A 26609-nucleotide genomic window follows, 5' to 3' on the forward strand; every position below is an offset into this window, starting at 1 on the left:
CAGGTACTTGGTGAGAAAGGGAGAGTAACAGAGGTCCTAAGATGTGAAGAGGGTAATAGAGTGAATGGCCCCCCCATTAGCAGATTGCCAGCAAGGAAGTCAGGTTACCATTAAGGTAAGAAAGTGAGACTTTTAAGAGGATTTTGTAATAATAGAATAGAGCAGCCACAGGATCCTTATCCTCCAATGCTGCTACACAGCATTGCCTGTAGCACACTTCAAGAACTGGGATTGGAAATTCAGAGGCACCGACTGCAGAGATTAAAAGAAGTTGGTAGAGAAGAGAGAAATCAGGGAAGGGGAAAGACTGACTAGATAAGGATGAGCTTAAAGGAGAGGGCAGCTTAACAAAGGGACAGGATAGGTGCGCGGAGACAGGGTTGAGAGGCGGAGCAGAGTGCTGCGGTAAGGATGAGGAACGGAAAGGATGCACTGAACATAGAGGTTCAAATCCTGATGGGAAGCTCAGCAGAAAGTGTGCTGCAGTCATGCTGGCTGGTCTTCCGCAGATAAGAGAGCCTTGCACCAGGTTATACCTATCCCAAGTTGGGTTGTCTTTTTTCGAGCAGCTCCCAGGAACTGCAGAAGTTGAGGCGGCTCAGGCCAGAGTCCAGGGCTATTTCAGAAGCCCCTCTGCAGGAAAACCCTGGTGATCTCTCAGCGAGGGTCCTGGTAGTACAGGAAGGTGTTGAGCAACTGCTTCAAGTACATGCAAATTCAGGTCCCTGAGCCGCTTTGAGAAAGAAGTGAACTGAAAGCTTCTTAATGTGTGCGCCATCTTGCCACTTGACTTACATGTTTTTATTCGTCCCTCCTTCATTAAACATACTATTTTATTTGCCTTAAGATTGTCCCAAAGCAGTCGGATGGGAAAAAAACCAGAAAGGCGGCATGGGACCGAGGATGGTGAACCTCAGTGAATGTATGGACCCTAAAAGGTATATTTTGGAAGCTGTTTTCTCCCAAGGGGACCGTTGGTAATGAGGACACACAGCAGGTTCTGTCAGGCCAACCACATCGCTCACATCAGTGCAGGGGGTACCATTCACATTGACAATGAGTGTTACTCCACTCTTTGCTGCCTGACTTGATTTAAGTGTGGTTGTGAGAATTAACCACCTGATGGAGGTCCTGAGGGGCACACAGTTCATCTGGTCTTCTAGACATTATAAATTTTGTTCTTGCTTTGATCTGAGTCTCTCAAACTAGTTAGTTACAGATACGTGCTACCTTGTAGTCCTTATTTGTGGCCTTTTAATTTCATCTTATTAGCCTACATTGAAGGACGTTATAAGAAATATTTCATAGAAATTAGTGTTGTGTTTAAGGGATAAAAGTGCACCCTTTTTTGAGGGGCCAGTGACTCCTCTAAATGGTCATGCTTCCATTTTCACTTTGGCTGCTAGGGACTCGGTATCAGATTTGTGGCCTGTCAGTAGCAGTTACGGAGATCCACACGGCACACGTGCTGTGCTGTTGCTTCTCGCTGTTGCCCTCAAGCTTCATCTTATTTTCCCTGTGATCTCATTTTGCTTAGTTAGGATTTGGTCCTCATTTTCATATTCAGATGTTTTCTATCTTTTTTAAGACAAGACTGGGGCATAAATGAGTGACTGAATGGATAAATAATTCTGTCGTTTTCTAGGTTAGCTGAGTCATCAGTGGATTTAAATCTCAAATTGATGTGTTGGAGATTGGTCCCTACTCTGGACTTAGACAAGGTTGTGTCTGTCAAGTGTCTGCTGCTTGGAGCCGGCACCTTGGGTTGTAATGTCGCTAGGACGCTGATGGTAAGTTTGTGGGGGCCAAATGGTACCTCTGAAGCTGTGGCTTCTCCTCTTAATATACCAGATTGCTTTCCTCCTCCCAGAGTTACCTACTCCTCTTTCCCTCCCATCCTTCCTTCTTCCCTTTCTTTTTTCTTTTGTCAGTTATCTTTTTTTTTTTTTTTCAACGTTTATTTATTTTTGGGACAGAGAGAGACAGAGCATGAACGGGGGAGGGGCAGAGAGAGAGGGAGACACAGAATCGGAAACAGGCTCCAGGCTCTGAGCCATCAGCCCAGAGCCCGACGCGGGGCTCGAACTCACAGAGCGCGAGATCGTGACCTGGCTGAAGTCGGACGTTTAACTGACTGCGCCACCCAGGCGCCCCAGTTATCTTTTTAATTATAAAAGGAATTCATACTTTTATCACAAAGTAGAAACAGAAGGTCTTTCTCCACCCTCCTCTCGTCCCACTTCCCAGAATTCAGCAGACTTCCTAGATTAGTACACAGTATGTCCTTCCCTGACGTTTTCATAGGTACTTGCAAATAAAGAGAGGGACATTTGTCACCTTTGCTGTCATTTATTTATATTTGCAAAAATTGGATCATAGCATACTGTCTGTAACAGGTTTTTATTCTTAACTCAATAGAAAAATAATTGTGGCTCTCTGTATGTTCTATATTTGGGATATGTAGTATTTTGTTGTATGACTCTGCCCTCACTTTATTTCGATTTCAGCCTATTTTTTTGAGATACTGTTGAAATGAACATTTTTAGATCTTTACATATCTATGGGATTATTTGTTTAGGCAGAAATCCCTATAAGTAGAATTATTATGTTAGAGAGGATGTATTATATGTATGCTATATGTATATGTGTGTATACTGTGTATATATATGTATAGTATATACACACATACATACATACATATGTATATATATATACTATACACAATATATACTATATATATACTATAACATATATATTATATACTATATACTATATATACTATATATATATACTATATACAATACGTATATATGGGTTTTTTTCAAACTAAATCACCTTCCCAAAACATTTTACGAGCCTGTACTTTTAGAAACATATATGACTTTTTAATTTGCTTTTCTTTTACTAGTGAGGGTGAGTCTTTAATTTTGTTTCCTTTGTGAATTTTATTCTATTCATGTGATTTTATAATTAATTGACACAAAATACATATGGTATTCTCTTAGCATCTTTTAAAACTCTCTTTATCTTTTTAAAAATCTTTCCTCATTCCTAATGTTGCATGTGTATGTTTTCTCTTTTTTTCTCTTATTCAGACTTGCCAGAGAGCCTTGTCTACTGTATCAGTCTTTTTGGAGGGCTAAGTCCTTGATTTATTTTTTAGTTCTATAGTTTTTGTTTTTGTTTTGTATTGCTTTCAGATTCATTAACATCTATTTTTATTTTCATTAATAATCTTCCTCTCTTTGTGGAATTTATTTTATTATTCTTTTTCTGGCTTCCATAATTAGGTGCTTAGGTTTTCTTAATATTTTTAAAAATGATAAAGTCAGTAGAGACCCACTATAGAAAATTTGTAAAGTATAAAAGTTACGAAGCAGGAAAAGAAGATACCCATTTTCCTACCACTTTTTCACTTATTTCCTTTCAATGTTTGTTAAATACATATTTAAAATTTTTATTTGATTTATAATAATGCTCCTTGCTAATTTATCTGTTACCCTTGTAAACACTTTCTCATGTCATTAGAAATGATGCTTATAAAGCATTTTTAATGACTAGAATATGCCTTCTTCTATGATGAATATAATGTACTGAGACACTCCCCTAATGGTAGGCATTAATATGTTCCCAATATTTTATAACTATAAATTATGTTGTGGAGCATTTTTGTTCATATTTCAGATTACTTCCTAGGATAGATTGCTGTAAGTATTTTCTTAGGATATATTGCTACAAGTAGGTTGAAAGATACGAACATTTGAAAGATTCTAGACACATATTGCCAAATTGCTTTCCAGAAAAATTAGATCAGTTTACATTCTCAACCCGTGCAATAGTTTTTTCATCTCCACATCCTCACCAGCACTGAGTATTATCATTTTCTTCAATGAGTATTATCATTTCCTTTAATCTTTACAGATTAGCCATTTAAACCGTGTAGCATCCCAGGAAGCCAAAAGTTAAGTGCAAACCCGCACTCACATGTGGCTAACCCATAGTATGTTTGTAATTTATTTGGCTTTCTTCCCACTGCCCAGTATGTTCCCAGACTGCCTTCCTTGCAGTCCTCTCAGCATTGCTTTAAGGAATGTAAAAACACTTGAGAAGTAAATGTCCTCAAACCAAGCACAAGAGACTTTTGGGTTGTCCTTGTCTTTATTCCACCTCCACAGTAGGTTGCTTAGCTGATGAAAGTCACTTACAAAACTGGATGAGTAGATCTGAGTTTACCAGTGGGCTTTCAAAACCAATAATGTAAAAACTATGCTTTTGAAAGGATGGATTCTGTCCTTTCATTCTCAACCCTGAAAATGAATCTTGGGTACTAGTTGACTGTCCCCTGGGAACCGTCAGTTTAATTGAATTTCAGAGTCCCTAATGGAAGGCTATTGAAATAAGAGAGAGAGCAGAATTAGCTTTGTAGCCAATCATGGCAGGGGCTTCTCTTCGATCACTGTGCCTATTTATGATATGCTGAAATGCACACACTACACCCCACCCTCCAGAAAGCAGTCATCTCTATTTGGTTGCAACTCTCAGGATCTCAGCCCTTCCCACCATTAACCAGATCTATGACCTTCAGTGATTTCTGGGCTACACTTTGCATATCTGTGAAACAAAACAGTTGGACTAAGGATGTTAGAGATGCCATCTCAGTTTAAAATTGTGTGGTTCTATAATACTTTGAAGGAATTATAATTAAAGTGTATGAAATCATACAAACTATTTGAGAGAATATAGAATTGTCCCCTGTATTACTGAATATTAACAAGCCCTTTACGTCTTCAGTAGTACAAAATCTTCTGCGATGTTATACAACAGAAAATAACTTGTAAGTCATTTTTCTGAGGCATTAATTCAGGCTTTAAGTGAGTTTTAATGTGAGCTGTTACTTATATTTAATTACTCATTAAGGGAAAGCAAGTACATTTGGGGGCTTATCGCTAATTCTTTTAAGACAGCAACATAGACAATTCTCATGGGACTCACCTCCAACTCTTTCTCTGGTGCCACTGTCAAAAATAATGACTTATTAGACCCACTCTGACATTTCTTAGATTCATTACTGCAGGAAACTAGGCACCGGGTATATAATTATTTTTGTCTTTTAAAGGAAGCTGGCCCTCTGTTAATCAAAAACTGAATTTGCACAATTCAGTTTCTAAAGTTTCCTGTATTTTGAGATTCCCAAGCTATTCCAAAACTAAACCTCTTTATAGGTTGCAAGAGAGACACCCTGTGAAATGTTCATCAGAAACACACCATGATCTCTTGTTTCCATGCAGGGTTGGGGTGTCAGACACATCACATTTGTGGACAATGCCAACATCTCCTACTCCAATCCTGTGAGGCAGCCTCTCTATGAATTTGAAGATTGCCTAGCAGGTGGTAAGCCCAAGGCCCTGGCTGCAGCAGAGCGGCTCCAGAAAATATTCCCCGGAGTGGTATGTTGATGCTATTCGGGAATGTTGGAGGTTTTCTCCTGTAGCTTTCCGTGCTTAATCTTGGGGAATGAGGGCCTGTGGTATTGGTAAAAGAGAGTCAGATGTTTGTCACTTACTACCTGGGCCTTCATCATATGGCTAAGCCTCTCCTCATCTCAGAGATGGGGATTAAAAAACAAAACAAAACTCGTGTTTATTATTGTGAAAATAAATTGAAGAGTGAGAAAATGTTTTTGTGAGTGGCAAAGTATTACCTGAGTTTAAGTTGAGGAATTTGGGAGTATGCATATACTTATATCCAGCTTTGTTTGAAAGGGATTTATTTTTTTTTTAATTTTTTTAATGTTTATTTATTTTTGAGAGACAGAGCATGAGTGGGGAAGGGATAGAGAAAGAGAGGGAGACACAGAATCCGAAGCAGGCTCCAGGCCCTGAGCTGTCAGCACAGAGCCCGACGTGGGGCTCGAACTGTGAGATCATGACCTGAGCTGAAGTCGGATATTTAACCAACTGAGCCACTTAGGTGCCCCGAAAGGGATTTATGATAGCTCAGATACAGGATGTTATTTTTCCTTCATCACCAAAATACTCAATAGTTACTGAATACAGGTTTATGAAATTAAATTGGATGTAAGTCCACACAGAAGGATGACGTGGCTACCTGAGCTGCTTGTATTTGAATCAGACTGTTCCCTTTAAAAACACACTAGATAATAAGAGACAAGTCATTCAACTCATTTGATTCAAAATCTGGCAAGATTTTTTTTTTTTTTTTTTGAGGTCATCCACAAAAGAGAATCTGCAACTTGCACACTTAATCAGTTGGTCTGACAGAAGTTAGATTAGATATCTCCGAAGCATCTGCTACCACTTAGTGCCACAAGAGGCTCTCGGCCTCAGCTAAAAGATAGCCCACTTTCTCAAAGTTTTTCTGTGTAATCACTCAGTATTATATTCATTTATTTCAGAATCTTTTGCTTGAAAAGAAGCAACGTTGATGGTTTTGTTCATTTCACCAGCAATCTTGAGGAGCATGGTTTATTGGGTTTAATTCAACACTAATGATTAAGCGCCCACTGTGTATCCAGTTAAGTGCTAGAGGCCAAAAAGAAATAAAAATGTTACAACCCTGTCAATTGAGGAGGTGTATTAGTTAGCTTTCTGCCACATTATTGCATATCACACAGTCCTAACCTCTCCCTGCCTTATTATTTTTTTTTTTTTCAACGTTTATTTATTTTTGGGACAGAGAGAGGCAGAGCATGAATGGGGGAGGGGCAGAGAGAGAGGGAGACACAGAATTGGAAACAGGCTCCAGGCTCTGAGCCATCAGCCCAGAGCCTGACGCGGGGCTCGAACTCACGGACCGCGAGATCGTGACCTGGCTGAAGTCGGACGCTTAACCGACTGCGCCACCCAGGCGCCCCTCCCTGCCTTATTATTATAAGCATTTATCTCAGGCTCCCAGGTCTGCAGATTGACTGTAGCTTAGCTGCTGGGCTAGGCTGGACTCCAGGCTTTAAGTCAGGTTCCAATTTGCTCTGTAAGTCATTGTTTTAAAATCTGGGCTTAGAGAGCAACAGTCTGGGTCATGCTCTTCTTCTGGTAGAAGGTTGGAGTGTAAAAGGATTGATGAAAACTTATTATACCTCTAAAACCTCAGCTCACCAGTGACACAGTGTAGCATCTTCCATTTATATGCCCAAGCCAGTCACAGGGCCAAGCGCAAAGTCAGTGGGGTTTGTCAGAATACTCTGCCTTTCTAGTGGGAGGTCCTGCAAAGTCATCTGGCAAAGGGCAAAGACATTCTATTAGTAGGAGGCAGTGCATAGTTGGGAAGAATAATCCAGTCTGTCACTGGAGAGTGAGCTCCCCTCAGGGCCGAGACAGACCTGGCTTTGAATCTGAATTCAGCTACTTTCTAGTTGCCTGAAATTTTTCCTTGCCCAAATGGTCTGTGACCCAATGCAGTCCCCCCTATTTATTTGTACAGCTGTTCTGTTACTTATTAAATATTTCAGGTCTTCCGTATGTTAGGGACTGGGGCACAAGCAGGAAAAGTTCTCTCTCCTCTCCATGGAGCTTCTATAGTCCAGAGGGGTACATGGTCCCTAACACCTAATTTTGTAAACAGTTGTAATTGTTAAGTGCATGAAAAAGGAGCTGGTTTCTGTGAGGGCATTTACCAGGCAGCCTGACCTAAGCTAGACTCCCTTGAGGAAGCTAAGTCCTGAAGGATGAGTGAGTGGGAGTCAGCTAGATGAAGGGTAGCAGAGCTGTCTGCAAACGCCTGAGGCAGGAGACAGCATGGTGCTTCTGTGGAACTGAAGGAAAACCAGGAAGGGGAGCACTGACGTCAAGGAAGACAGAGAAGGGGCTAGGGCAGAAGCAAGGGCCGGGTCACTCTGGGCGTTTGAGATCAAGTTCACCTTTTCTTGAAACCATTAGCTTACCAGGGTCGAACCTCCTCTTCAGCACTTACATTGTGCTACTGTGTTTTCCCTACTGGGTTATTCAGTCCTGGAGGCCAGGAGCCAGGGTTTTTATACTTTCATCCTTCCTGCCTTGTAAGCAATAATAGATAATGTACAGAATCCATTAAAGTACTAGTGTAATCCATCAATTTCCTGCAAAGTACTTGTGAAACTATTTCACCTGCCAATTACCCAGACTTACAGCATTTTCTTTGTATGTTCAGTTTGGTGTAGTTTTTTCATTCAGCAGATACTTACTCATCCCCTTACACCAGGCCACAGACACAGGCTAGTCCTAAGTGAACAAGATGTGAAAAGAACTGCTCTGCTACAAATACCCTGTCTAATCCCGGGGTTGAATTAATTGAGTCGGAAACAAAGTAACCTTTAAAAAATCAAATAAATATTTGAGATCACCATTTTTGTTTTTGTTTTTTTTTTAAATACAAGGCAATGTAGGATTGTGGAACCACACCAGAGGTTTTAAAACCCAACTCTGGACATCTGTTTACAACCCTGATGAGTAACTGGTATTGGACCAGCTCTTCTATCATAAACAATTACACAGCCAGGTAAAATATATAAAATGACTCTCTCCAGGCAGTGGAGTAGTGAAAGGCCATGGTCCTAGACAGAAGGGAAAGAAGGAATGTTTGTCCCAGCCCATTGCATGGAGGTACTTTCTGGCCTTTGCTAGAGCCCATGAGGAGCCCAAGGAGATGTTCTTGGGTTTGATGAGCTGAGGAAACTGAGATCTGAGTTCAGAGCAGCTAAGGGGGCTGAAACATGCAGGACAGAGTATCAGACATGCAGGAGCTGGGCAGAGGAGGAGTCTGGATAGCATCTTGAGCCTTTGACCAGTTCAAGTCACGTGTGTTCAGGGCATGACTCTGTAAAGCCGGGCAAAAAAGCACTACCATCTGTTGTGAGTGGAATGGAGACTTCAGAGCTATCCCAAGGCCATGAGACATTGGAGACCCACCTATCCAGAATGGAGCTCCCTTATTGAACACCCTGAGCCCTTAGGTGACACCCCAGTAAGGTCAGAACTACACATAAAAGCTGAACCACAGAGCTTCCAGCAGAAAGCAGCATAGTGCTCTCGTGATAAACAGAGATTATCTAGGACCCAGCAAATACTGACCATAAGTGGAAAAATGGGTAGCGTGGATCTCATCAAAACCTAAAATTTTCAGGGGCGCATGCATGGCTCAGTTGGTTAAGCATCTGACTCTTGATTTTGGCTCAGGTCATGATCTCACAGTTTATGCGATCAAGCCCTGAGTTGGGCTCTATTCTGTGAGATACTTAGGATTCTCTGTCTCCCTCTTCTTTGCCTCTCTCTCTCTCATTCTGTCTCTTTCCCTCTCTCTCAAAATAAACATAAAACACACACACACACACACACACACACACACACACACAAAACCTAAAACATCTGCTTCTCAAAAGGTGCCATTAACAGAATGAAAAAGGTGGCCAAAACCCAGAAAATACACAGGGTAGGTCTATTTGGCAAGAAGCTGTTCCCCAGAATCCATAAACAACCCCTACCACTCAGTAATAAAAGGACAGACAAGTCTTTTTTTAAGGGGGACAGATTGTGGAGGTACTGATTTCATAGTGAAGATCTATAAATGGCCAGGGCACACATAAAAACGCTCAACTTTTGTAGTCTCAGGAAAATATGAGTTAACACCATGGAGATCTATCACTATCCACCCACTGCAGTGGGTCAAGTTAAAAAGACTGACGGGGGGCACCTGGGTGGCTCAGTCGGTTGAGCGTCCGACTTTGGCTCAGGTCATGATCTCACAGTTTGTGAGTTCAAGCCCTGCATCGGTCTCTGTGCTGACAGCTCGGAGCCTGGAGCCTGCCTCGGATTCTGTGTGTCCCGTTCTCTTTGCCCCTCCCCCACTCACACTCTGTGTCTCTCTCAAAAATAAACATTAAAAAAAAAAAAAAAAAAAGACTGACAAGGCTGAATGTTGTCAGGCTGTGGAGCAACCAGAACTCAGTCTGCTACTAAAACAACCACTTTGTAAATCAGCTCAACAGGTTCTCATGAAACTACACCTACCTAATTACCCAGAAATCCCACTCGTGGATGTTTACCTAAAAGAAACGAAAACATATATACCCTAAAACACTTATGGAAGAATGTCCATAGCAGCTTTGTTCCTAATGGCCAAAATTTAGAAATAACCCAAATAGCTGTCAGAGATTGAATAAACAAATCGAGGTATTTTCACAATGCAAAAAGGAGCATGCTCTTGGTACTTAACAATATGGGCACACCTCAGAAGCATTATGCTGAGCAAAAGAAGCCAAACACCAACAGATGTATACCATAGGATATCATTTATATGAGGTTCTAGAATAGGCAAAAACTAATCTAGGGTTTAAAAGGTGGTTGCATCAATGGTTGTCCCAGTGGCGGTGAGGAGTAGTGGGGATTGACTGGGAAGGGGCACACGAGCACATTCTGGGGTGATGAAAATGTCCTGTGTCTTAAGGTATATGCAGTGGTTCACCTGCAGTTTGTTGAAACACAGCCAACTGTACACTTAAAATCAATGTATTACACTCTTCTGTAAACTATACTTCACCTGACTACACATATGAATCATGGGGGTAGTTTGAGAAAATATTGATGGCAGGGTCCCCTCTCAGAAATTCCAGTTGAGATAGTCTGGGGAGAAGCCTGGGCATCAGGAATTTTCAAAACTCTTTGGGTGGTTCTAACGCACAGCCAAGGTTGAAAACTGCTGTGTTGAAACTTGCCAAATTCCGGCCTCAGGCGTGTGGACCAAATGGTGGGCTGAGAGCCAGTCCTACAGAGGCTTGCTGGCTGCAATTTTAGCAAGCAGAGAACGATTTAGGTTAGTAAAGTGGGTATGGATCTGTATTACTGAAAAGGTCAGAATTGGCGTTGATTAATTATGCTTTGGTGTCACTAATGTACCTAAATAATACCAAGATCAAGGTACCATCTTCTCAAATGCTTTGTCAATTGTAATACAACAGTAAGGTATTAACATTGCTGTGGTCTTTGCTTATTGTTTACCACAGTATTGAGTATATACATGATACTTAATGAGTGAATTCCTTAATGAGGTCCAGATAGTTGTCTTTGTAATGTTTTCATTGCCAAATTGGACTTGTTTTGAACGCTCTTTCTGAAGTCCTTTCTGCTTGGTGTCTTTTCCTGCTTTGCTTGCAACATTTTTTTTTTCATTCTTTTAAATATTGTTGCCTTTGCTACCACTGTCACTTTCTTGAATTCCAGAGATTAGGTTCAAAGTTTAAGATAAGGAGAAAATGGCTACAATCCACAAAATAGAATTTTCCTTTGTAAAAGGACCTACTTATTCTGCCCCCTGAGCTGTTTTTCTAGTAGGTGACGGGTTTTGGCAAATGAACGAGAAAGTTGATGTTTTCACACTCCTCCTTGTGGCCAGCACTATGCAGGGGATTAAGGGTGTATGCAGTTTGTGACTCTACAACACTTTCTTTTCTGTGGACAGTTAATGTCCCTGACTTCACTGACACCCATATGTGACTCACTGTTAATCTGCCAAGACACTGTGGGGCCAGCAGGGGACAAATAGTAAATTACAGAGCTGTCCTAAAGCCCCTGAGGAGAACCCAGGCCACCAGGTAACTTCTTTGGACAAGGAATGAAGCTTCACTTCAGTACCACACTCTGCTACAGCTCAGCCCCTGTCCCTTTCCCTCTCAAACAAATATCTGCACACTCCTAAGTAGATTTTCTGATTGTAAGTTAGCAAGTACAGTTTTTGGTTTAGAGAGGTTTTTTAAAAATGCATATACCCCTAAGAAGATTAACACAGTCAGTCATACTAATCTTATATAAATTTATTAAATCAAATGTTTTCTGTTATAATATCCTATTTGGAGATGTTATGCACTAAGAAAATCAGCGGGGTGGGGGGGCAATTTGGGAAGAAGTAGGGAGAAACAACTCAGCTAGACAGAGGGGACTTGGGCAGACACAGGGCATTTTGATAGAGGTTCCTGGCCTCAGATTATAGGAAAAAGTCAAAGGCACCATTTTCTTCAGTGTCCTCCTTGGCTCAGATGGACATGCCTCCCTCCTTTGGAACTAGGATCCGTATGTCTCTACTTGCTGCTATATATATCCAGGCTCAGAGACCTGGGAATGACAGGATAAGATAGTCTAGGATGTAGAGGTGAAGAAGGTCAGGGCACGGGTAGCAAAAGGAACAAGCAGCATGATCGTGCACAGAGAAATTTCTGGTTGCAACTGACCACACTTACATGTTCGTAGCTATGGGGAGACACAGGCTCTAAGATACCACCTGTGTTTGCTTCAGACATCTGTATATCTGGGTTTTTCCCTAGAATGCCAGAGGGTTCAACATGAGCATCCCCATGCCTGGACACCCAGTGAACTTTTCCAGCGTCACCTTGGAGCAGGCCCGCAAAGACGTGGAGCACCTGGAGCAGCTCATCGAAAGCCATGATGTCGTGTTCCTGTTGATGGACACCAGAGAGAGCCGCTGGCTCCCTGCCGTCATTGCTGCGAGCAAAAGAAAGGTAGAGTGTGTGGATCCTGGGCTCTTGTTTCTGGTTGTGACTTAATGGACCATCACCCTGGAGGGAGAGGTGTCCTCTGTCTGCCTTCCTTCCAGAAGAGAGATGTGCTGTGTGTGACCCAGTGACATGGTGCCAAAGGGCTTCCGCTGGTACGTGCTGTCTTTGCCTCACGCACCACCGTCCAGTATAATAGTTATTCTTTACTATTTAATTTTCATAGGAACCTTTTGAGACACTGTATCTCAAAGGGATATTCTACTTACATTAAAACGTAAGCCACCTGGGTGGCTCCCTTGATTGGGCATTCAACTTTGGCTCAGGTCATGATGATCTCCTGGCTTGAGAGTTTGAGCCCTTCGTCAGCTCAGAGCCTGGAGCCTGCTTCAGATTCTGTGTCTCCTTCTCTCTGCCCCTCCCCTGCTCATGCTTTGTCTCTCTCTCTCTCTCAAAAATAAATAAACATTTAAAAAAAATCTTTTTTTAAACATAAGCTCCAAGAGGACAAAGACGCTCTTATTTACTCTTTGGTCAGTGACACATTCAAGGGCCAACAGTAGTGAATGGTTAAATAAATCCTAGTACATAAATGTGATGGAATAACATGCAGCCATGCACAACGTGTTTTCAAAAACTTTAATAACATGGAACATACCACATTATGTTAAATAAGCAAGATATGATATTGTATATATTTAATATAAGTTGTTTATATAAACACATACACATTTGTATCTGTTTGAGCGAGGAGGTCGGGAGGGGAGGCAAGAAGGGAGAAAGGAAGGGAGGGAAAGAGAGATCGGGAGAAAACAATGGGAAGAAATACCCCCAAATTATTAGTAATAAGTGTTTGAGCCATGAGATTGTGATTTTTTTTCTGTTACAGTTTTTCTTTATTTTCCAACTTCCTTTATAACCAGAAATTTCAGAGAATAAGTTATAAGTAAGAGAAGTTCTTCTAGTACAAATGAGAAAACAATCGTCCTTAAAAATCTGCATAGTGTGTGAATCATATCTCAGTGAAGCTGTTATAAAAAAAAGAAAATCTATGTAGGCATGTCAGATGATAGCATATGGTGGAAAGAATGAGGTTGAGAACTCTCTAGACTTGGTTTGATGCATTTACCTCTTACCAGCTAAGTGACCTTGGGCATGTTAGCGAGCTGACTGCTCTGTCTGACTTTCAGGATCCTCATCTGTAATTGGAAATGTGTGCTGGGAGTTTTAAATGAAACCAAATGAGATAATTATTGTTAATTACTGGTCAAGGGTTTTTTGTGTGTGTGTGTGCACTTAATAAATCCTCAATATTGGGTAGCTTTTACTAGTATTGGCTTCCAAGACTCTAATTATACTCATACGCAATTACTTATAAAATAAATTCTGAAAGTTGACCAAGTATGAAATTAGCCACGGCTTAAAATATAAGTGTCTCTTAACTCTAGACTTTTATTCCTTGAAATCCACAGCTTGTCATCAATGCTGCCTTGGGGTTTGACACATTTGTTGTCATGAGACATGGCTTGAAGAAACCTAAGCAGCAAGGAGCTGGGGACTTGTGTCCTGGCCACCTTGTGGCACCTGCCGACCTCCTGGGCTCATCGCTTTTTGCCAACATACCCGGCTACAAACTTGGCTGCTATTTCTGCAATGATGTGGTGGCCCCAGGAGATGTAAGTGGATTTCTCTGTGCTTCCAAATATTTCCTACAACTGTCTTGTCCACTGGGACAAAGAGGCCCGACTCTCTTTTATGACTATTTAAATACTGTCTTTTAACAAAGAGAAGAATTCTCCAATTTGGGGGGTGACATTATCCCACCATGAGCCTTGATTGGCGTCGTCAACTGTGCACAGCTGTTCCTTGTTCACTAATATAAACGTAGTGACCAACCACTTTTGTAGAAAGCCCAGCAGGGAAACGGCAGGATAGACTGGTCCCTGGAAGCACTGTCTCCTTTGAAGAGAGCATTAAGTAAGGGGTCTGAAGACTTGGACACTGCCTCATGGGGTGATTCCAAATAAGGCTCTTACGCTTTCTTTGCTTCTGCAGAATCGGGCTGGGCCCCTTGTTAGATTTAGCAAGTGAAAATATATGGGCTTCCCAGTTAACTTGGAATCTCAGGTAAACAATATTTTAGTATAAATTTGTCCCATGCAATATTCAAGACCTGCTCATACTAAAAAAATATTTCTTGTCTATCTGAAGTTCAAATTTATCTGGGCATCTTGTGTTTTATCTGCCAACCCCAGTAAGGGAGGGAAGAATACTTTCCCTGACTACTCATAGTGCAAGGTGGGTCAAAAGTGAAAGTGCTCTGAACAGTAAGCACTACACTGTTCAAATGTAAGATTCTACCTATAGTGTTAGTGCCTCCACACAAGGCACAGTCTGTAGGAATGGTCTCTTACCAGAACAGATCATCATTCACAGTGGAGCAAAGCATAGGTATCTCTCTACCCTCCTCTTCATTTTCCCCTTCTTTTAAAACTTGTTCCTGAATAACTCCTACCTCTTTTGGATGACTGGTTTTTATGGCCTCCCAGTATAAAGAAAAAAAGATAAATATTCTCCATGTGAAGAAGGCTGACTTTATGATCTTCATCAGTGGTATTATACAGCTGGTCCCATTATTTCCTCATTATCAACAAGTAGGATTATGGGTCGAGTAAAGTTGTTCATAAGGTGAAAATTTCAGACTCAAAATTATCCCTAACAACCTCTTAATTTGCCTAAAGGTGGAAGATCAGAATTTCTTTAGTTGCAACTAAAGACGATTTGTGTTTGAAGCCCTGTCATAGCAAAACTATTTGTATTTCAGCCCAGGGGTCACATTCAGGGGGACACAATGCCCACACTGTGAGAGGCACACAGGAACTGAGGACTGCAGGAAAGGCATGTTATTTATTGTCCTGCCTCACAGGCACTCTGAGGCATTGGCTCAGTTACAGTGGCAGGGCAGAATCATTTGTGCTATTCAAATGATTATTCCTCTCCATGTCTGTTTCTCAGCTATCAAGCACAGTAGGATTGAATTTGAATCAGTTAAAAGAGCATATGGTGCAACTCCATGTATGAGGCAGTTAGGCCCCTAATCTTTAATTTGTTCATAACTATTACTCCTTTTTAGCATATTACCTCATTTAGTTACCTAAGTTATGTGTTTTGTTTTTCTTGGTACTGACAAGAGATGATGTTATTTGAGGCTGAATGTTCTTTGCCCACAGTGAGTGAGTATCTGGTTATGTTGTATCTCTTTATCACGGATGAGTTTCATGCTTCAAACAAACAGCGACAGTTGAGTGGACTAGAACTTTGAGCACACATCAATGATTCTTTCTCTGTAGTCAACCAGAGACCGGACCTTGGACCAGCAGTGCACTGTGAGTCGTCCAGGACTGGCCATGATTGCAGGAGCCTTGGCAGTGGAATTGATGGTTTCTGTTTTGCAGCATCCAGACGGGTGAGTTTACTGTTTAGACATGGTTATTTAAACAAAGAAAGCTTTCGTGTCTCCCTTGGCCTTTTCTTGGCCTGACTCTTCTGAGCATTGTGTTGTTCTTTCTGTCCTCAAAAACACAAGACTGAAAACCCTGGTCTGATTCATTGGCCTGGGGGGAGCTTGTCATGTGATCTTTGGGGCTACATCTCTGCATCCTTCTGGAATTGACCTCTCCTGGAATTATTTGGTAACTGATGATAAGGAAAAATAAACATTTTGGTGGGGGCCTTTGGGACCTTCATGCTTTTATTCTGTTAGTAGGTTTTAATCTTAACTGTGAACATTTTGTAAGACAATGCATGAATCCCATGTGATAGAAATTGCACTGGGCTGTATGTGACATCTTCAGTGATACGGCCAAATGGGACTTTATTTTGCTTACGCAGCAAGAAGCCTAGAGGCAGGCAGTCCGTAGCTGCTACAAAGGCTTTGTTATGCCATCAGGGACTCAAGTTCCTTCTTATATCATTCACTCAGCCACTCTTAGCTTTCTTCCTTATGCTTGTCACCTTGTGGCCACCAGATGACTGCTTCACCTCCAGTGTTGCTTCTGTGTTAAAGTTAAGAACACATGTCAGCTTAGCTGAGGTTCCCCTCTTGTAAAGAGCTTTCCTGGAAGACTCACCCATTGATTCTAACCCCTGTATCACATGGCCACCCTTTGCTGCAGGGAAGACTGACAAATACGATTGTTTTGTTTGGGCATATTACCTCTCCAAAAAAAGTTGTGGTAAGATAGACATGGAGAAGGGTATTGGATAGGCAAACAGCAGTGTCTGCTCACTCATTTTTTTAAATTATGCATATATTTTAAGCCCCAGGAGAGATTATTATATAGTTGGTATTCATTATGTTTGGCTAACATTTTCCTTTTTTGTTACTTTTCATTTCCTTTTGCATCTTCGAGCTTCCAGCCAAGGCTATTACTCTTCTGATGGAAGAATGCCTTTTATTATTAACTTCAGGAATGCTATGAACAAGATATTTCAATTTTTGTCAGTCTGAGAATGTCTTTATCTTCATTCTTAGAAGATATTTGTGCTGAGTGTAGAATTCTAGATTGGTGGTAATTTTCTTTCAGCACATTTAGAGTAAAAAACTAGTGTTTCTGGCTGCTTTTGTTGTTGAGCAGTTTGGTGTTTATCTCACTGCTGCTCCTTTGATACAGTTTGTTTCTCTCCCTCTTTCCCTGCCCTGAGTTGCTTTTAAGGTTTTCTTATTGTCTCTGGTTTTCAGAAGTTGGACTATCATATACCTACTTCTGTATTTATTCTGGTTGTGTTTTCTAGTGCTTCTTGAATCCGTGGCTCGATGCTTTTCATCTGTTGTGTAAAATTCTCAGCCATTATCTCTTTAAAATATGACTTGTGCCCCTTTCTGTCTTCTTTCCTTTTGAGTCTTTGATTACGTATCAGAATTAACCTATGCCCTTTTCTGTATTTTCCAGTACTTTGTCTTTCCTTGCTTTAGTCTGCCCATTTGCTTTTGGCTTCCAGTTTCCTAATTCCTATTTCTTCTGTATCTAATATGTGTCAAGCCATCCACTGAGTTGGTTTTTTTTTTTTATTGTTTATTTATTTTTGAGAGAGACAGAGCATGAATGGGGGTATGGGGAGCAGAGAGAGAGGGAGACACAGAATTCGAAGCAGGCTGCAGGCTCTGAGCTTCAGCATGGAGCCTGACGCAGGGCTCGAACTCAACGAGCTGTGAAATCATGACCTGAACTGAAGTCAGAAGCTCAGCTGACTGAGCCACCCAGGCAACCCTGAGTTTTAATTTAATTATTTTATGTTTCAGTTCTAAAATTTCCATTTGATCTTATTTTATACATTTCCTGATCTGTACTGAAATTGTGACTTTGATCTTTTTCATTACTTGAAAACACTTAATTGTGTTTTTAAGTCCTTAATCAGATACCCCCATTATCTGGATCTCCTGTAAGTCTGTTCCTCTTGTCTATTGGTTTTTGGGTTGTTTATTTGTTTTTTGACTTTTGGTTATCTATTATCTCCTCCAATACCTGGTATTTTTTCTTTTCTTTCTTTTTTTTTTTTTTTTGTTTTTGTTTTTAAACAAAACCTTTGTATTATGGAAAACTCAAACATGCATGAAAGAAAAAACATACAGAAAATAATAAATGCCATTATATATACATACCATCCAGCCTCAACAGTTACCGACATATGGCCAGGCATTATTTATCTATACAGCTATCCACATTTTTTCTCTTCCCACTGGCTTATTTTAAAGCAAATCCAAGACATAGCATTTATCTTTTTATAATACCTTATGATATAGTGTCCCTACTATTTTACATATAAAGACAAATTAAAAGTGATGCTTTCATATTACCTCATATCCAGTTAGTTTTTAGTTTACCTCAGTTTCTCGAATCTGCTTGTTGTTGTTGTTGTTGTTGTTTTGCTTGGTTATTTTTGAATGACTACTGGACATTTTTTATGAAAAATTACAGAGATGATGTGATTTACATTTCCTTCTGGCAAACTGCTAGGCAAAGTGGATTAGCAGTACTAGAACTAGAATTAGGGCTTCTCTATTTCTGATTCATTCCCTAGGATGTAGCCCACCTTGTTCCCAGCCCAAAGCCTGGCATATTTTCCATAATTTCTCCTTATTGTCAGACCCCAAACTCTCGTTTTTCCTTCCAGTCCATTTGTCTATGGACTTTATGACAAACAAACATATAACTCTTCAGCCTCTGATCCTATAGCCACTGCTTTTGGAGTTGGCAATCACTCTATGGCAGAAAGCTCCCCTTTGCAAATGCCTTGTTTACCTCGTGGGCTTCTCTCCTCTCACAGATCTTGGCTCTGCTATTCTGCTATTGTGACAACCTGGTCTACCAATGCCATACCATTTTTTAAAAATATATTTTTTTGATTTATTAAACACTCATAGTGTAGTAAGCTTGCATGTGAGCATAGAGAAATGAGCAGGCTGGTGTGTTTTGCTTCAACTTGACCTTGGCTTTTTAGTAGTCTGTATGTTTACCATACTGTATATATGCTATATTAAAGATACAAAACTTGGCACAATTGTGATCTGCTCCAGGCAAGAAGACCTTGCTTTATGACCTACAAACAGTAGATTCATCTTGTAATAAATAGAAGTGAGACAAAATTAGATTAATTAAAAAAATAGAATCAGTAACTGTTTTAAGGTTTATTTATTTTTGAGAGAGAGAGAGACAGAGACAGAGCACAAGTGGGGGAGGGTTAGAGAGGTGGGGGGGGGACACAGAATCTGAAGTGGGTTCCAGGCTCTGTGTCAGCACAGAGTCTGACATGGGGCTTGAACCATAAACCATGAGATCATGACCTGAGCCGAAGTCAGACCCTTAACCGACTGAGCCACCCAGGTGCCCCAAATCAGTAATTTTAAGAAAGAAAGAAGGAAGGAGGGAAAAGAGGAGAAAGGGATGGAGGAAAGAAAAGGGAAGGAAACAAAAAAGAAAATAAATGATTAAACACTTGAAGATTCTCTCCATAACTGTCTAAGGCTCTGCTGCCACGTGTAGGCTAATGAAGGCTGACTGAAGCCAAAAGGACGTTTACACCTGCCTATCTGACAAATACACTGTAATTTGTTTTATTTGTCAGGTACTCATATAGTGCTTGCTTTGTTCTAGGCACTGTTCCGGTCACTTTGCAGGAGTAACTCATTTAATCCTATTAGCAAACCTATTAGGAAAGAACTATTATCTGACCTGTTTTTGATGGGAAAATTGAGGCACGGGGAGGCTAAATTGTTGAAACTTACATAGCTGGTAAGTGGTGAAACGGGCCTTTCACTCAGCCAGTTTGGCTCCAAACTCTGTTTTTAATCACCCTGCTATACTGTTTGTAACACAGGCAGGAGAGAATTGAATTTTCAAAAGATTTGTTTTTCCAATTCTCAGAAATTAACTTGAATATTCTATTGATTTCATGACTCAAGGGTGTTTTTTTTTTTCTATGCAAAATCAAAAAGACGACCTGTGTACAGTGTTGGCGGCATACGTGGCTAGTCTGGGTGCAACAGAGTTAAGCGAAAATAAACAGCTTTTTTTTACTTCCTCTCATCTCCGTCATCCCCCTGGGCTACCCCTGCCTTCTCAGTGTCGTTGGGCCTCCTGACGGGGCATATCTGGGACCAAATCTTGGAGAGACGATTCCACGATTCCTTGACGCGACCCCTCTCTCTCCGGCGTTCACTCTGGTTGTAGGACAAAACCAGGTCCTATGTCGCGTGTCTTCTGTATCGTAAGGAAACATCTCACTGTTGTTCGGGAAGGAGTGCATTCATTCTCCTTCCCAAATAATCTCTCACTGTTCTGCCTCACAGTAGCATTCATATCACCTCAGTTAATTAAGGTGGGAAAGTTTTCCATTTCAAAATTTCAGTACAGAAAGGTGCCACGGTTTTTGATAAGACTCTCTCTCAGAGTCAGGGAGTTGACCTTAATCGACTTATCATATGCCAAGCATCGCACTTGGCAGTTTTTCCAACTTATTCCTGATTTAGTCCTCATAACTGTCTTGTTCCTATTTTATAGTTAATGCAGTTAATGGACCCAGAGCACAGAGAAGTTAAGCAGCTTGTCTGGGGTCACAAGCTTTGGCCTTTCTGACTCCAAAAATTCATGCTGCCTTTTTTTTATTCTTCTCCCCTCTTTTTCCTCCTTCCCTGCAGCAGAAATTAGGTTTTGTTTTTTTTTTTAATTTTTTTTTTCAACGTTTATTTATTTTTGGGACAGAGAGAGACAGAGCATGAACGGGGGAGGGGCAGAGAGAGAGAGGGAGACACAGAATCGGAAACAGGCTCCAGGCTCCGAGCCATCAGCCCAGAGCCCGACGCGGGGCTCGAACTCACGGACCGCGAGATCGTGACCTGGCTGAAGTCGGACGCTTAACCGACTACGCCACCCAGGCACCCCAGAAATTAGGTTTTCGTTAGCTCTCCTCCTGGCCAAATCGTCCTCACAGGTGTCAAACATAAACTTTCATTAAATGAGTGGCTCTAATTGTTTTTCTTTTCTCAGGGGCTACGCCATTGCCAGCAGCAGTGATGACCGCATGAATGAACCGCCAACCTCTCTCGGCCTTGTGCCTCACCAGGTTAGTGATCTGGAAATGAAGGCATAATTCTGGATCCGGTCCCAGCACTCAGAGGGAATGCATTTGGGGTCACTTGACCACACCGTTAGCTCAGCCCACCACTTTTCCACACTTCTTATCCTCTAGCTGCCCTTGAGTTTCAGTGGGTTCACTTTAAGACCACCTACAAGGTATCCCATTCTGTAGGATGGCCGTGAGGAGAATTCATGAACAAGCAGCAGCATCGAGCCTTTGATGCATTTAGCATGTTGACCAAAGGTCTCATAATGGAGAAGCAAGAACAGACTTCGGAGCTGGCCAGACGGCAGTTTAAATCCCAGCCCTACAGTTACTAAGACGGCCTTCCTTGGCCAAATCCCTAAACTTGTCTGAGTCCCAGTTTTCCCATGTATAAAATGGAGACAGTCATACTGACCTCACGTGGTAGTTGCAGAGACCAGAGATGGTCTGCAGAGGGCTCAACAGTGGCGCTGGCATGTCACAGGCCCTCAGTGAAGGGTGCTTGCTATTTTTGTTGCTGTCATTTGTTAATATTATTGACTCCCTAGCTACATAAAAAGCCTTCTGGGTATGCATGGGAAAACCATTAGAGGTGTCAAAAAATCGGGTTTCTTTTCAGAAAAAGAATCTGAAGTATCATGAAAGAAGATCCATCGCATAGAGAGGGAAAGAGAAAAAAAGTAGTGGAACGAAAACTCAAATTCACGTTGCCTCGCCAGTAGTTTTGTTACTGTGTTTTTTGGAAGAATGAAGACGTATTCCAATCTCACTTTTTGGAAGTCATTTCTCTAGGCACCGTACGTGTATTTCAGTGTGTAAGAGGAAGGCTGACCCCTGTGAAGGGGTGATGGCACCCCACAGTCCTGTCTTGGGGTGTGAGGACAGGCTCAGAGCTGAGGGTGAGAGCAGCCCACTGAGCCCACATTTGTCTCCGCCTGCCTCCCCACCACCTGCCTCCTGTCCTCTAGGACAGCCCTGTCATTTTCCATTTGAGGATTTGAATCAGAAGAGAGGACATTATTTGCCCAAAGCCACAGACACAGGCAGTGGATGAGCCAAAACCCACACCTAAACTTGCACTCCTACTGGTGTCCTTCGTGAGGTTTTGTGAGTGAAACTTCCCTGGCCTGCCCGATGGGAGCGTTCCCTTCAGGTCACTCCTCCAGCCCTCCTGCACTAAGACATCCATCAGACACCTTGTGTTAGGTCACTGACCCTCCCCGAGCTTCAGTTTCCATATCAGTAAAAGCAAGTGCTTTACCTCGTGTCCAGGATTATGTCTGTTATGGGGCTTTGTAAACCATAAAGCAGTGCAAATGCAGCTTTTCCAGTCTGCCTCACACAAGGTGCCATTTATTTGACATGAATGTGTTAATCTTTCTAGAGAGACATTTCGGGTAGGACCCAAAAGACGCTGTAGTAACCCTCCATCAGAAGGAAGCCGCCCTTCAGAGCCAACCCCTGTATTTATGCTCTCGAATCGCCTTCGAATCCCCACCCACTTCCCCTCTTCACACGTCTCCAGTCCCTTTCTTCTGACCTTGAGATGTGCCCTCATCTCCTTTGTAGATCTCGTACTGAGAAGGGCCTTAATTAAATTTTCAGTCATGCCCCTGCACTTCTTTCCTTCTTTAAGTCCTTTATGTTAAATCACGGTGGTTGTAGTTTTCTCAGTGCTGAGGCCAGAGGGCAAAACAGTCCCTTTATTGAAGGGGTCCAGCGTCAAAATGCATGTGCCCATGTTTTTAAAGTACTATGGCAACTAATCCCTCTCAGTGTCATTTACCCCCATTGAGCCTCACAATTGTTTGTCATTCACCGACTCTTCTAGTTCTTTCTCCTCGTTTTCAAATGTCTGAAGGATTATTTTGGTTGTTGGCCATCTCTTCATTTGGTCTTTTCAAAGGCTGAAGAATAACCCAGCCATATATGGAAAAAGCCCAGTGCTTGTGGGTGATTAGTTGCTTACATTATTTCAAGTTTCAAGCCTTTATTTTTAGCTACTATCTAAAAAAGACAGTGGAGAAAGAACTTTAAAATTAATCAGGGTTGTGTGGTTCCTATTTATAGGCTTTAAATTTCTTCTTCTTTTTTTTTTAAGTGGAGTAAGTCCATTTATGCAACTGTGTTTTGATTAGGAGAACATCGTTTCCACAAAAACACTGGGCTGTGTTGCAATGCCCTGCTGCAGACTCAGCACTTCCCTCCTCCTTTTCCTGGCTCTTCAGATTTCCTCTTGGATAGGAACTTAGTAAACCCCTTTTGTGTGCTTTGCATACAAAGAACAACCCGTGAGTTCCCTGGGCTCCTTTTTTTGTTCCCCAAAGGAGAGTGTGTGCTAATTGGCCCCTGTGGAAGGAGCTGTAGTAGAAAAGTGATAGCCCTTGGACAGGAATCACAAGGGCCCCCCACCAGCAGCTCATTGTGTAATCTGGAGAAAGTTGCTTAACTTAGCCTGTGGGCTCTGTGTCTCTGCTCTCCATGTCAGACTGGGGAGGCATGAGGATTACTTAGTTGATCTGCCCGTGGGACCACAGGCAGAATTTGGCCCAGCCAGAGATTGGCCAAGTGCAGGAAAAGGCTTGATTAGGCTCTGACATGGAGTGGTAGTCAGCCTGGGGGGGGGGGGGGGACCCCCTGATTGATTTTGAAAACCATGAGAAAACCATTTGAAGGTAAGAAAATAGGCTTATGGGTTTATTCTTTTTTAAAAGTGTCTGGCCCAGTGTACATGAACGGGATTCTGCACGCAGCCAGCAATAAGTGTAGCCCTCTTTCTGTCTGTAAAGACAATGATTTTGGCAATTTAGATCATCATTTTATTGATGTATAAAATGCATCAACTCATACAAATCATTAAGTATACAGCTTGGATTATCACAAAGTAAGCACCATTTATGTACCCAGCACAAAGATCAAAATAAAATGTTATCAAGCATCCCCAAAGCCCCCTTTGTGCTTCTTCCAATTATTATTGCATCCTTCTTACACACAGGCAAGCATCTCTTGACTCTTAACACCATGGGACACGTTTGTCTAATTTTGGACTTTCTGTAAAAGAAATAATGTAGTATAGTGTCCTCTTTGGAGCCTGGCTTCTTTTGTAGAGAAAACTTTTTCATTGCAGATCTTAGCATAGTATTATTCCTTTTGCTTCCCATCAAGTGGGATCTTAAAAACAAACAAACAAAAAAAAGTTGTCTTTTCCTGGCTCCTGGGTGGTAGCTGAGTTATTAAAAAGTTAAAAAAAGGTATAGGCCACTCCTGATATCTCCGGGAAGTGACAGAAATTGGCGGCCTGTGGAGCTGCTGATCATTTGACTGGACCTCTGTCAGAAAATGAAAAACAAGGTGGCAGTCCAGTAGTCGTCCAAACACCACAGTCATTAATATAGCAGTCAGCTCTTATCCCACTTGTGGACCAGGCAGTTCACACTTTTTGTCTTTGGGTGAATGTACTCTTGGCTCTCAAGTACTGATGAATAAAGACCGTGAATATGTATGCCCTTCCTAGGGGTTTGGACTTGCCAAGCCCATGGTTCTCTTGGGCTCTTGAATTCTTTCTTTTAATTACTTTCAGAAAAGCAGAACAAAGCCCAAACTAGGGCAGGACCCTGGGAGAGACCTGGCCTGGGAAATCTCGGAGACAAGTGTGATAGAGAGCTGGGGTCGCTAGCTATGCCTTGGGCTGCTAGTTATTTGGCCTGTCTGCACAGGCTGTGCCCCCACAAATCCTCAGGCCTTTAGCTTTTAATAAGCTCCCTTTGCTCGGAAATGCTTATTGCAGTGTGCCTCTGGGGATATGGATGGACTGACTGCTGAAGAAAGAGATTAAGAAGATAAGCAATAAAAGCCCATTTCCTGAGAGGTAGCCCAAGAAAGGGAGTCTCCTTCCCCCACTGTTTCTTTACCCGTCCGATTGATGATAATGGGAATGGCAGGAAGAAGGGACAGTCTAAATGTCTGGTGTTTCTCTATATCAGATGTTGTGGTTTGTGACCTATCCATCCTCCCAGACCCCCTTCCATTCAGCTCTCCCATCAGCAGATGATTTCCAAACACTGTGCCAGGCACCATGATGTTCACAGAAGTTCAGTAACTGGCACAAGGTCACCCAGTGTTTATCCCCTTTTGCTTTTGGAGTCCTCTAAGGTTGTGGATATACCCTACACTATTTGGATGTGGTAGGACCTGGTTCCAGCTGGAGGCCCCTGAATAGAAAGAGGGATCTGGTACAAGGTCTGACAATATCCGTGCTTTCTGTGTGGGGCCCTAGAAGAAGAGACGGGGATTGGCCTTACTTGGTGCATGACGGAGGGGATGAAGTACACCTGGTGCCAGAGCTCAGATGTGCCTTACCATCTCTTGTCCCAGAGGACTGGGGCATAAGTTTACCAGTTCAAGGATGTTATTTGTGCCCTATGAGTTTTGCTCACCTGATGAAGCCGTCCTGTTTGAGAGGTCCCACGTGGGAGGCAGCCCAAAGGCTTTGTGATCATATAGATCCGATTAGAATCCTGCGTTTGCGTCTTAATTTCATTTTCATCCATCCATTCTTTAGCTCCTATTACAAAAGGATTTGAGGCAGCTCTCATCACTTGTTACTATGTGGCCTTGGACAGGTTACCAATCCTCTCTGAATTTCATATTTTATACCAGTAAAATGGGGAGAATCATGGGGCACCTGGGTGGCTCAGTTGGTTGAGCGTCCCACTCCTGATTTCAGCTCAGGTCATGATCTCACAGTTCATGAGTTTGAGCCCCGTGTTGGGCTCTATGCTGACAGTGTAGAACCTGCTTGGGATTCTCTCTCCCCTCTCTCTCTGCCCTTCCCTTGCGCTCTCTCTCTCTCTCTCTCTCTCACTCAAAATAAATAAATAAACTTAAAAACATGATTGTCACTTCAATGTTTAAAAAAAAAATGGGGATAATTATATAATATACTCCTGGAATTAACATACAGATTACATCACATTTATCAAGCACAGTTCCGGGCACATCAGGGACACTTGTAAATGTTGGTTTTATCTTTCTCTTTCGCTTTTAATTAAAATGGTAAAATGGGAGCTTCTGTGCTCTGCTAAAAAGGAAGTTACAAAGAATCTTCATAAAACTCTGGAAGCAATGAGTGTGTTGGGAAGGGTTGCAAAGACTGGCCAGCTCCATTCTGCAGGATTTTTCTAAGAATGATGCTGGCTCGTTTCCAGCTCAGTTCTTCTGTCCCTCGGTGACTCCAGTTTGATAAGGAGAGGTGGATCTTTGGGAGTCGCCAACGCCATTGTCTGAAATGAAGATGACTGTGCTGTGCCTGGGGTTTTGCAATTGCTCAACTCCCCATTTTGACATTTATTTTGATTAAGACTCTTTTCAGCATCCAAGAGTGAGCTCTTGGAGTTTGGAGTTCATTTTTATTTATTCAAACTCCAAGCTCTAGAAGTACTGCCAGGCTTGCCGGAAACTGGTGTGAAGTCAAGGCAGCAGGTTCCGTTGT

At 41.9% G+C, this 26609-nt stretch overlaps 1 protein-coding gene across 4 annotated transcripts in view; it reads left to right on the forward strand.

Annotated features, from left to right (window-relative positions):
• The window catches only part of ATG7 (autophagy related 7), a 249548-nt gene that overhangs the window by 47380 nt on the left and 175559 nt on the right, over positions 1 to 26609 (forward strand). For all 4 annotated transcript variants that reach the window (XM_030307412.1, XM_030307414.2, XM_030307415.2 and 1 more), the window contains exons 10-16: positions 848 to 938; positions 1646 to 1790; positions 5289 to 5447; positions 12308 to 12502; positions 13969 to 14172; positions 15847 to 15962; positions 21043 to 21118. In XM_030307412.1, coding sequence (XP_030163272.1) covers positions 848 to 938; positions 1646 to 1790; positions 5289 to 5447; positions 12308 to 12502; positions 13969 to 14172; positions 15847 to 15962; positions 21043 to 21118 — 986 coding nt within the window. The remainder of the gene's footprint in view (positions 1 to 847; positions 939 to 1645; positions 1791 to 5288; positions 5448 to 12307; positions 12503 to 13968; positions 14173 to 15846; positions 15963 to 21042; positions 21119 to 26609) is intronic.

The sequence above is a fragment of the Lynx canadensis genome, chromosome A2 (assembly GCF_007474595.2).
Source record: "Lynx canadensis isolate LIC74 chromosome A2, mLynCan4.pri.v2, whole genome shotgun sequence".
NCBI lineage: Eukaryota > Metazoa > Chordata > Mammalia > Carnivora > Felidae > Lynx > Lynx canadensis.